Below are 12279 nucleotides of genomic sequence, written 5' to 3'. Positions count from 1 at the left end.
AGTCAGGATTTAGAGTTCATCATAGTACAGAAACAGCACTGGTAAAAGTCACCAATGATCTTCTCATGGCCTCAGATACTGGACTCATCTCTATACTTGTTCTGTTAGATCTTAGTGCTGCATTTGATACCATTAATCATAACATTTTATTACAGTGACTGGAACATGAAATTGGAATTACAGGAACTGCACTAGGTTGGTTTAAATCTTATCTATCTGATAGATTTCAATTTGTTCATGTTAATGATGAATCCTCCATGCAGACAAAGGTTAGCTATGGAGTTCCACAAGGCTCTGTGTTAGGACCAATACTTTTTACTTTATATATGTCTCCTTTAGGCAACATTATTAGAAAACACTCCATAAATTTCCACTGTTATGCTGATGATACCCAGCTATATTTATCTATGGAACCAGATGAAAATAATCAGTTAATAAAGCTTCAGGCATGCCTACAAGACATAAAGGCCTGGATGTCCCACAATTTTTTACTTTTAAACTCAGACAAAACTAAAGTCATAGTATTTGGGCCCAAAAATCTCAGAGATATGATGTCCAACCATATCATTACTCTAGATGGCATAAGTCTGGCCTCCAGTACTACTGCAAGGAACCTTGGAGTTATTTTTGATCAGGATCTGTCCTTTAACTCACATATAAAACAAATCTCTAGAACAGCCTTCTTCTACCTACGGAACATTGCCAAAATTAGGAGCATCCTGTCTCAAAGTGATGCCGAAAAACTGGTCCATGCATTTGTTACCTCTAGGTTGGACTACTGTAATTCCCTACTGTCAGGATGTCCCAGTAACTCCCTAAAGAGCCTGCAATTAATCCAAAATGCTGCAGCAAGAGTGCTGACTGGAACTAGCAAGAGAGATCATATTTCACCTTCACTAGCTTCTCTCCATTGGCTTCCAATTAAATGTAGAATAGAATTTAAAACCCTGCTTCTTACATATAAAGCTCTGAATGGCCAGGCTCCATCATATTTAGAAGACCTCATAGCACCATATCATCCCAGTAGACCACTTCGCTCTCAGAATGCAGGCCTACTTGTGGTTCCCAGAATTTCCAAAAGTAGAATGGGAGGTAGAGCCTTTAGCTATCAAGCTCCTCTCTTGTGGAACCAGCTCCCAGTTCAGATTCGGGAAGCAGACACCCTCTCTACTTTTAAGTCTAGGCTTAAAACCTTCCTTTTTAATAAAGCATATAGTTAGTTATAGTTATGCTGCCATAGGCTTAGACTGCTGGGGGACCCACCCCCCCAATGCACTGAGCTCCTTTCCTCCTCTTGACCATCTCTCCTCTCCTCTCATCCCCCAATTGTCACCACTGTATGTCATTAACTCTGTGTGTTCTCTCCCGTAGTTGTCTTTGTCCTCCTCTGTCCCCCTCTCTCTGTCCCTTTCTGCAGGTGTCCCCCGGCTTTGAAGCTGTGTGTCTTCCAGCGTGAAGCTACTGGTCCTACCAATCTGCCCGATGTTTTGTTGTTGCTTTTTGTTGCTCTGTTCTTTTCTCTCTCCCCTTTCCACTCACCCCAACCAGTCGAGGCAGATGGCCGTCTACCCTGAGCCTGGTTCTGCTGGAGGTTTCTTCCGTTAAAGGGAGTTTTTCCTCTCCGCTGTTGCCTATGGCTTGCTCCAGGGGGAATTGTTGGGTTCTCTTTATATATCTTTATAATCTTGACTTTATTCTGTAAAGTGCCCTGAGATGACTTTGTTGTGAATTGGCGCTATATAAATAAAGTTGAATTGAATTGAATTAAGTATGTCATGGTTTTTGTATGCCATTAGCAATGGTCAATAAATATATTAATAATATACAAAAAAATAAAAAATAGTTTAATAAAATACTGCCTGTAATCCCAGAAAGGTTTCATTACCAGGGCTCATTAATCCCACGTGCCCAGACATTTCTTTCCAAGTGCTTTTTAGCGATTCGGTTTTTATTTCCAAAATGTCTTACAATGCAAATACTGCTGTAGTGATGTGATGTTACAACATTAGTAAGTAGAATTAATGCTAAAAGGCATTGGATAGATGTGATCATTAAACAGCTTCACCAAACAATTATTGGGATAATGTGCAAATACCCAGGTTGTTACAGCACTTGGCAGCACTAGCAGGCTTACACACGTTTATAACACACTCATTTAATTGTTTGTCAGTGGCTCATTGCTGGTAAACTTGACATTATTTTTTAGTTGCATTAATAATTCATACTAAAATACTTTATGAAAACTTCACTATAGAAAGATAACTAAAAGATAACCTTATTGCCTCTCCAGTCACTGTCAGTCAAGTATAATTTTAGGCCTTATAGCTTTATCACAACACTAAAACATGCCTCTGAGAATTTTCTGAGGAATTATTGCAATTATGTGGATTCTCACAGCTAGGAACTGGTAAAAACTGCATTTTCCTGCCCTATAATTGTAGTGATTATAAGAATATTACAGAAATGCTTTAAAGCCTAGTTTAGCATCTGTTTTTCCTCTAAGGATTTACCTTGAAAAAGCATTTCCATTTAGGCCTTAATTCCCTAGGGCACTCAATCACTCTAGTGCTAACTGAAATATATTAGAATTAGAAATGCTTAATGTTTAGAAAGTACAATGGATTGAATTTCCTAAATTGACCATAAATGTAGTGTATTTAGAAATGGTTTAGCATATGGAAACTTGTCTTTTAAATTATAAGTTTGCAAACAGACAAGTATGACTATAAATCATGGCATGTAACTACAAGAATCTGGAATCAGCCAGCAATGCTATATGCGGAAGAAAGCCAGAAAAAAGCTGCTTTCTTAAATTGGCTTGGATTTCCTATGTTTTGAGATGAGTTAACACTATTAAATGCATCAGACATAACCACACATAAACAAGAACATTTGATTTATCTCAAATACTGTCCTTCTACTACGAATAAGCATCATTTTCAGATGAGTTTTTTTTTATTACAAAAAGCCTTGATATTAATATTGTCTACAGGGTTGTTGTGGATAACTCATATTTTCACAGACTGCTTTGCAACTTTGTACATTTTCATCTAACAAAGATTAGGCATCTTTCAACAACAAGCTTAATGACAATGTAAAACAATTCCTGACAGGTTCTGAGTTTTAATTGGATTCTGTGGAGTGGGTTTAACGGAGGTCTTACAGGATGCAGCTGCTATGAAAGCCTTATAGCCTTATAGCCATGGCTCTAGCACTGCTCTGTCACATTGTAGGCTGATTTCCATCAGTATTAAAACACATCTATTGCAAATGGATGCCAGAGTAATGAATTTGATGAATACTTTAAAATAGGCAACCTCCCTTGGGCTACAGGAGATAGACCCTAATAGCTGCAATGTGCCGGCTTTCTCCTGTTAAAAAGAAAAGGTCAGATTTTTTTACTTAAGGCATTATGAGTTTCTCATCATTAGCAACATCTCTGCATGGATAGCTCCATCTTTGAGCCTTTCCCTACCAACAACAACCTTGATGCCTATCGTTTTGCATGATGACAGCATGTACTCCCTGCCAAAAATTGAGGTCAAATCACATGTCTAGCATTTGATCTTTGAGATGTCGAGATCATGATGAACATAAGGACTGTGAAGGGGAGCAACACTGCGATGACAGCGACACTGATCGCATAAAACATGTGATACAGCAAAGAGGCAAGAGGAGTTTGGTATTTAATTAACAGTGACAGACTCAGGTGGCCCCCAGATGTGTCATAAGAGGTAAACCAGGTTTTTCCTAAATGAGTGCATGGAACTTCAGCTATTTGGCAGCTAACTGATGTATTCAGAGCCCACCATATCTGCTACATCTCCAGCCAAGCTGTTGTAGGTAGCTTTGCTTATGGTTCTTAACAGAACTGACTGTAGCCTAATTAAAAAAAGTGCTGAGATGCAGAAAGTGCAGACTCTTTCTTAGCCACAGTTATGGTTATAGTTAAGGAGATCAACAATTCCTCTTTTAAATTGTGTCCTGTGGAGTTTGAACAGCCACTTAATATTACTCTATTCAATCTTACCACCGTCTGCACTGGAGTGGAGGCACCAAGCCATTTAAACTAGATGTTGTCTCTGGCATAAGTGCTTATAGTAAATGTCAAGACCTTTCAGAACCATAATAATGATTCAGTTGAGAAATATGATACATGGCACAGTGTTTGTACTAGATAAGGCTAGAAGACATAGCTCCAGTACAATCATGTATAGCCAGAAAAGATTTTCATCAACTGCTCTGTTGACATGAGGCAATGATTTTAGATTTATATGAATACCAGATGTTAAAACTAGTGACAGGTCAATTTCACACCATTACAGAGACTAAGGTCTATGGTGCAGGCCTTATTTTGTGGCTGAGGGCCAACTGTCAAACTAAATAACAAAACTAGGCTATGGTCATTTTCTTTTTCTTGGTGTGCAAAGCCTCTCTCCTTCTTATTTGCTTTTACAGTTTCTTGCCTTTGTATAATGTAAAACGTTGCAAAGAATAGTCAGAATATCTTTCATCTAGGTCTCACCATATCATACATACATGTATTTCATAGGAAAAATTTAAATACTGACAAAGCATACTTTAAGAATAGTACTAAACGCACAGACACATGCGCTTTACTGTTGATTACAGCTGGTTATCCATGTGGAAGAGGCTGCCACTGATACTGTGTTTACTGACAGCAAAGGGAACTGTCTTTTTATTTGGCTGTTCCCCCCGAATTTAAAGCCAGATGAGTTATGAGTCATTTACTAGAAAGAGTCTGGGTTTATTCACCTGAATCCAAATGGCATGAAACCTGTGATGGTGAAGAAAGGAAATGTTTAGCTCCTCCAAACAATGTGCTCCCTATGGAATAGATCACAGATCTGTAGTGTGTAAAAAAAAAAAAAATGCATATGTGCACAACTTGAACGCACTCATGTAAACCGTTTTGAAGCAGTAGCACATCTAATTTCAAACACAAGGGCCTTCGTTAGAGGCTGAAAATGGCTGAGCTTTTAAGTAATCAAACAAGATTAAAAGGGTGACGATACACATGTGGACCATTTCTCATCTTCAAGAAGCTCAAATCATTTAATTGATGTGGACCCACTGTCCAACTTTAATGGGGGCAGCAATAACGTCTTGAATTGAAGAGGTGAGGAAAATAAGCATATGACAGTGGACGCACCTCTTTGGATCTATCCCATAAACCAATGGCAGCGACTAATTGCATGCATGGGTTAGCCAGTATAACACAGTCAAACACACAGGGTAAAAATGAAATCTAAATAAGTAGTAACTAAAAACCCAATTTCATGGTACTGATTTTTCCATATTTTGAAGTTCAACTTACACTAGCCAGTCTACTTTGTACACTAAGTCCCATTCCTTAATAAAATTAACAACACACAACTTTTACACAAATCTTAAACAAACATCTAAAACATCCACCTTCCATCCTTCAGATGTGTCCCCTCTACTGTTAAACCAGCATTGTCTGTCAGTATCCCTCCTTGGCTTAACTGTGCAGTGGATTGGATTTTACTGTCCAGCAAGTCATACTACAAGCACAACAGTATCATATCAATACTCTGTATTGAGAAGTACTTGTACTTAATCTGGAAAATGTGGCTTCAGGACATCCCTAAACAAAAGTAAGTTAAACAGTAGAAAAATAACGTGGTGCCCAACTAACAAAGGCCTCTTTTTGCCCTCCATGTGGGCATCACATAAAGAGTTTAAATTGGCAACGTCTCAGAGATATTGCATTGCACAGTCAAAGAGTAACTGCAAATTATGAGGCCATAAAAAATGCAGTTGGAAGATTCACTTGTGTTGTGCTGTTTTGGGGATCATTGCACTAAGCACTTAGCTCCTCACAAAGCTCATTTAGGAAGGTTCAAATTTTTTAGCCAGCAATCAGCTTTGGGGTCGAGGAAAATTGCCCTCTAATAGTGAGAGGTCTGGCCAATAGAGTAACTCAACAAAAAGGCACTGTTTTCTGCACTTAGTTCCTAATAGAAAGGCCTCATACTTTGATGCTTGGCCCTCAAGAATGCTGCAAACAAAAAAGATACAGCACAATGAACACACAGAGCTGTGGTGCGGTCTGAGAAAACGACTGTGTCAAGACAGAGACTGCCTTTAACACCACTTTAGTGACAACAGTGGTTTGCAATTAGATGCATCCAGAGACGCAAGAAGGGCTTTTGAAGAGGTTTGCCATCTCTACTAGGTCATCAGGTGCAAGCCCAGCAGCAATAAATTCACATTCCAGAATTCTCATGAGTGAAAATTGTCTATGACCTGTTACAGCAAGTGCTGAATAACCTATTAATTAACTACAAGAGCTGGCCAAAGAAAGCATCTGGAAAATGTTTTCCCTATCAATTTCCTAGCATTCTAGCTGTTATTTACTGAGGCGACGACCTGCTTGTGGAAAATGTTTCCTTATTCAGGAGGTGGGAGGCAACTTTATTGAGCTGATTCATAGCACAGAGATAATCTTTGGCCCAATAAACCTTCAGGATTCAGGCAAAGCCTCTGCCACTGATCAGAGCAAAACCAGACTGACACCAGGAAAACAGACACCCTCTCTGAAAGAGACAGAGTTGTAAGTCTCTTTGACAGGATGGCCCTTGGGTATGGAAGGGACATGGTAAATATAGTGAGTACCCCTTAGCTGTTGCCAAGGTAATTCCTTGATGCACAAACACATTTGAACCCTCCTCATAATAAGACACTTATCTTTATACAGCTACTAAAAATGACATTCCAGCTCCTCAACAATCAAGTAACCCTCAACAATGACTAAAACCCAAGCACAGAGGAACTTTAGACAGATAGCTGCTCTGTATTCGCGTCCACACCCAGCATCTCTCAGAGTCAACATCCACAGAATTCATATTGAAATGGGGCAGGCCTGCCCCCATAGCTTTTCTTCATAGCCATCAAAGCGGATATTTGATACGGGCAGAACAAGATGTTATCAGAACATTCCAAAGAAATTGCATCACTTTTCCTGTGTTTTGTGTATTTGAAAGAGTTTTGAATTTAATGGAAAAAAAAACTGAAATGAACGACACAGAGTTGCTGTAATTGTAGCCACAAGAAAACTGCAAACGTGGTGTTTTGAAACCAATGCATTAGATCACTTTGTGCCAAGTACTATTAATATCATCATATTTTTGGGCAATATTATAATGACGGTTTAGATTATAGGCTGGAATAGATATAATAATGCTGCTCGAAACTCACTTAGTGCAGTGTTCAAAACCGCACCCATGCCAGTTAATTTACTCCTTAATGGGCAGCTACCTGTGCAGCTGGCATCGATGCCTACGTGACAGAGGGAGGGGGGATGGAGGAAACAGTGGAACACTCGGTTTCTGATCAACAGCGACCACACATTCACTATTCAGCCTCGTTTTGAAACTGCGACATCACATAGTGAACAATCAGCAAAGCAACGCGCACAGAAGCGAAGAGCACTCAAAATAGCGTGCAGGGCTTTACTTTGCTCATTAAGCTGATGGTGTGGCGCTCACAGCATTTGCAAACGGGAGACTACACGAGCATAATGTGATGAAAGTGCGTGCGCGACGGTCTGTGCCAGGCTGATTCATTCAGGCGGTGTCGTCCCATTTACAATCCGGCTCTCGAACCGAACACACCCCAAATAAATAGCGCATCGTTTGTGTGAACTGGTGCACACTAACAGAAAGTATGTTAGAAAACTTTACACTTGTCTACACTTGTCGTAACAGCAGCGTCCTGCCTAGCGCCCGCTGCACTGACCCCCACCTCTCTCCATCCATCAGGCAAAAACAAGGACAGGGTGGAGGGAAAATGACCTATTGTGTGTCTGTCGCACACGCTGAATGACAACCGCTCATTGAAAAGTACTCCACATTCACGTTTAAACCGATGAACCGCTGTCACAGAGCGAGTGTTTAGCTTCGGGGGAACTCCGACAGAGTGTGTATGTATGTGTGAGCGGGAGAAAGTGAAGTTGTGTTAGCTTGTTTTACCTCAGTAGAGCCGTGTCGCCTTGTCTGCTGACCACATTTTCAACCGACGAATAGTCCACAGTTTGTCCAGCGGGCAAACAGGACGGCAGAAAGCAGCACAGACTGAGAATGATCGCAGTTAGCCACTGACTGGAAACGCAAACATCCTGCACCGCAATCATTATGTCCATCGCAGCTGTGTGTTGTTGTCGCTTTTCCCAAGTATTCTTGTTGCAACAAACGAAGGGGTTATCTTAAAAAAGGGGGGGAGATAACCTTAAGGCGAACGGCGCTTTATTTCCACACTTTCCCTCCTCGGAGCCCCGCAAAGAAATAGTCCGCCGTGCAGTTTCCTAGCTTTGTTTTTTGCTGGATGTAGAACCCACTGCTGTGCGGGGAAGTGTACTCTCCAATGGCTCGCACACCATCTAGTGAGGAAACGCGATGTAAAATGGGAGACCTAGAAGCAGACAACCCCCAGGCTCTGATCCTGTTGCCATGCGGCCGTTTCCCGGGCAACCCGTTCCCAGTGGCTCGTGATGGAGCAGTAAAACCGGTAGGTATGGACACAATCTACTGTAGGAGCAATTAAAGGTTTCAACTGGAGAACCACCCCCTATATAATCCCCATAAGGAAATGAACAAACGGAGCATTTAGGAGAAATGCTGCTCACTGATGGTGACGCAGATGTATCCCCCAGGAAAACTCTGGAGAAGATTTCATACTCATTTAGACGTCACATACTACCAACATCCAAATACTATTCCATTTAAAACGGCTTATGTATGCAAACGTGTGAGATTATGGAAAATAAAATTAAAATAAAACTTCCCTTTGGGAAGATCTCAGGGATATTAGAGTGATATTTCATTAGGGTAGGCAAACTGCAAGAAGCATGTGGGAGCTCTCTCTCTCTCACACACTGGGTCTTGCAAAGTTTGTTTTAGAGCATTAACCCTCTGCATTTTGGTGCTTTAATCCCTTTGACTTAGGTAGCATAACTGACTGTAAAGGTGTTACCATGGAAATGATATACATTTCTTTGAAGTGACATGATTGTGGTATGACTGCAGATGAGACACCACTTGTCAGTCAGTTTTCCTACAATACCAGTTAGTTTGTGTTGGCCTGTCATAAATCTTGCTTAAAATAGAGATTACATTTTATTTAAAGATTTTAGGTTAAGTTGGGGATTTTCTAACTCAAAACAAAGCTCTATTATTCCATAGTGTACAGCAAGTTGTTCCTTTTGTTTTTCCTCCATGCAACTGTTATTTTTTATGTTTTATTTGTTGTTATATTGTTGATTTTGTTTTCCAGTTTTGAGTTTATATCCTATATAAAAAGTATCACATTCTTTTCTTCTGAGGCCTATATAACACTTTTTGCTGACAAATTATCAAAACTTTTCTTTTATTAATTTCCCCAAGGGGATCAATATAGTTTCATGATATCTTATCTTAAAATCGTATCGCACAGACCACAGTGCCAAGATTGCAGACTGTGATGTTATCAAAATGCACTGTCTGGAGCAACTCCATTGAAATTAAATGGGGTGAGTGACTCTTGAAAGGTTTGATTCAATTTTAACACCGATATAAGTTTTAGACTATTTCCTTATCTTTGATTTAAAATCAGAAAGGGAGTCTTGATCCTTCGTAAATTCATTCTGGGCTCTGTGAGGGTTGCCTTTCCATCTTTTGTTATTATTTATCTGACGAGATAAAATGTTTATCTTAGCAGCATGAGAAAGTAGGAGTTGGGAGACATTTATATTTGCAGGCCTAGCTGTGACATAGAGCCAGAAAACTGGTTTCCAGAGGTTACAAGGGACGTTTAACCGTGTTGGAAGTGAGTCCACAACCAATGTACCATGACAAGAAGCATTAAAAGAGGGGGAGTGAAAAGTTCATCTAGTCACAAACACAATTCTAATTTGCATACATGAAGCTCCCTCTACTGTTAATAACTGTGATAATACCATCAGTACAAATACTCGTTTTGTGACAGAGGTGTTTTGGGCTGAAACATCCTTCTCTTGTCAGTCACAACGTTAATTTTTCCTTTTTTCTAGGCCCGTCAAATTACCTCAGAAAATGTAACTCCCCATGCATGAAAGCCTGAAAGTTATAATTACACTGACTCCATTTAGTGTTAGTGCACTGTGCAGAAGAGGGAGAAGAGTGGCAGCCTCTAATATTCAACTCATAATAACCTCAGGAATTATGAACAAGATGAAAGAGATCAGGCAGTGGACTACCACAACGACTGGCCCCTGAGTAATGGACACCTCTGTGACGTTTCTTGTGAGTTTTATAACCATTTTTTTTTTTGAAGCCACAGTAAAATCAGTACATGCAATTTGCTTCAATAGCAAGGGAAGGAAGTGACACGTATAATAATAAAAAAATTACCAAAAACACATGCTTCCTCGCAATGTTATCAGCATCATTAAAAGTAAAGAAAAAAGCCCAGAAAAAAGATTTGACTTGTCCATGTGTCTCCTTTAGTGGTTAAGCAGCATTATATATCATACACTGAATATAGCATATCCTAACAACAAGGAAAAACCCACTTGACTGTTTTGAGTGAGTGAGTGAGTGAGTGAGTGATAAGCCTGAACCAAAAGGCCTTTTTTGCCATTTATATCATGTTGCCACACTGTTTTGTTAAGGTATAGTTGGGTTTACACACAGTACCACCATCAGTTTATGGGCCTAATTTAACATGAGTAATGCACTATATTGAAAGTGATTGTTTGCTGAAGTAGCTAAATGCCGGGTCATTTTTCTGTAATAGTGATTTTGTTAGCTATTATGATAATGGATGACATCCAGCATAGAAGTGTGCCAATCGATCACAACAAACATCGAAAAACGAATGCTGTGCAGTTCTATTAAATGCAAGCCTGCAGCCTGGCTTTACAGTACATAAGAAAGATCCATGAGGAGAAATGTAAGGATAATTGACCTCGCATTCAAAGGATATATAATTTAATTCCAAGTTTACTCTGCAGACTGTATTTTAAATAATTACATGATTGTAAAATGCAATGTAAATTAGCCCATCCAGTTTTAAAATTTAAATTGTCTCGTTTACTTTTGCATGCTAAATTGGCATTACTGGCTTGTGTGATTTTTAAGGCCGATGTAATACATTAATTTACTACATGTAGTCTCAGTAAATTCACTAACCACATGAATTATTCATTCACATTTTGTGGACAACTTCTACACTTTTAGAGTTCAACCAAAAATGTTGTATAAAATGATTAATGTCAGAATTTCTTTACAGAGGGGAACCAGAGGGCATTCAAATTCTTCAACAACCTCTTATCAGAGACCACTGCCGGTCTTAAGGTTGCAGTGCAGTGATTTTCTTTTTGGTCTGATGCCTTTAAAAATAAAGGTAAAAAGACTCCAGTGGCGCCATATTTATTTATAAAAAAAAAAATCAAGTGTAAATTGTAATGTAAAAAACAGGACTTAAGTATATTGACATTTTATTAAAGAAATATTAAGTTTCAAAATTCACCTGAAACACAGAGGATTTAATAAGCTTTACACAGTGTACAGTGTAATATGGTGTGTGATGACACTGTCCGCCTGTAAAATGCAACACCTAACATGCTTATGTAGTATCTAATGTTTTTGTGGCTCCCATTTTTGCGATGGTATTATGGTGTCTGACGCCAAAAGTTTCAACAGATGCCTGCCTCCATAGGTGGGAGCGCTATTTCAGTAAACGATCCTGTTGGCTGTATGAGAGAGTGGGGACCAATGACCTATACGAGCATTAAGGTGAGAGAAATTGTTGTGGGTGATTGACCTGAACTTTTTGAAAGCTGGTAACAGTAAGAGAAAGACAGAGAATTACAGTGAAACACACACAGAATGTGTCTACCTGCAGTGTCAGATACATCATCAGAGCTACAACATTCAGCTTTCAAAAAAGACTAACCTCACTTTCAAGGCAATAGAACAAGAAAACCTTAATGCCCTTGCTTTTGGCCTGAATTCTTCACATAAGGAATTCCATTATAGTATAGTTCAACAACTGCCACTTGTCTGGCTGCGGAGCAATGTATTACATTCCTCAAACTATACCTTACCTTGTCAAGGTCCAAATGCACATTTATATTGGAGATGTAGTAGACAAAACACATTTTGAATGAACGATAGAGTTTGATATATGTAGCCCTCAAGCATTGATTTATTTTGAGCTTTTCCTTTCTTTGCTTTGCCTGCACTGCCCATGTGGGATATGAAACCTACAGCAGTCATG

The 12279-nt window shown here is 39.4% G+C and overlaps 1 protein-coding gene across 6 annotated transcripts in view; it reads right to left on the bottom strand.

Annotated features, from left to right (window-relative positions):
* Window positions 1-8602, bottom strand: part of negr1 (neuronal growth regulator 1) — a 156110-nt gene extending 147508 nt beyond the window's left edge. For 2 of the 6 annotated variants that reach the window (XM_067513236.1, XM_067513242.1), the window contains exon 1: window positions 8016-8596. In XM_067513236.1, coding sequence (XP_067369337.1) covers window positions 8016-8185 — 170 coding nt within the window. In that variant the 5' untranslated portion in view covers window positions 8186-8596. Of the gene's footprint in view, window positions 1-8015 lie in introns of all 6 variants that reach the window. The other 4 variants (XM_067513235.1, XM_067513239.1, XM_067513241.1 and 1 more) reach the window with 4 other exon arrangements.
* Window positions 8603-12279: the final 3677 nt, after the last annotated feature.

This window comes from Channa argus, chromosome 8 (assembly GCF_033026475.1).
Source record: "Channa argus isolate prfri chromosome 8, Channa argus male v1.0, whole genome shotgun sequence".
In the NCBI taxonomy this organism is placed as follows: Eukaryota; Metazoa; Chordata; class Actinopteri; order Anabantiformes; family Channidae; genus Channa; species Channa argus.
Note: the sequence above shows the minus strand (reverse complement) of the source record. Positions and strands in the feature narration are given on the sequence as shown.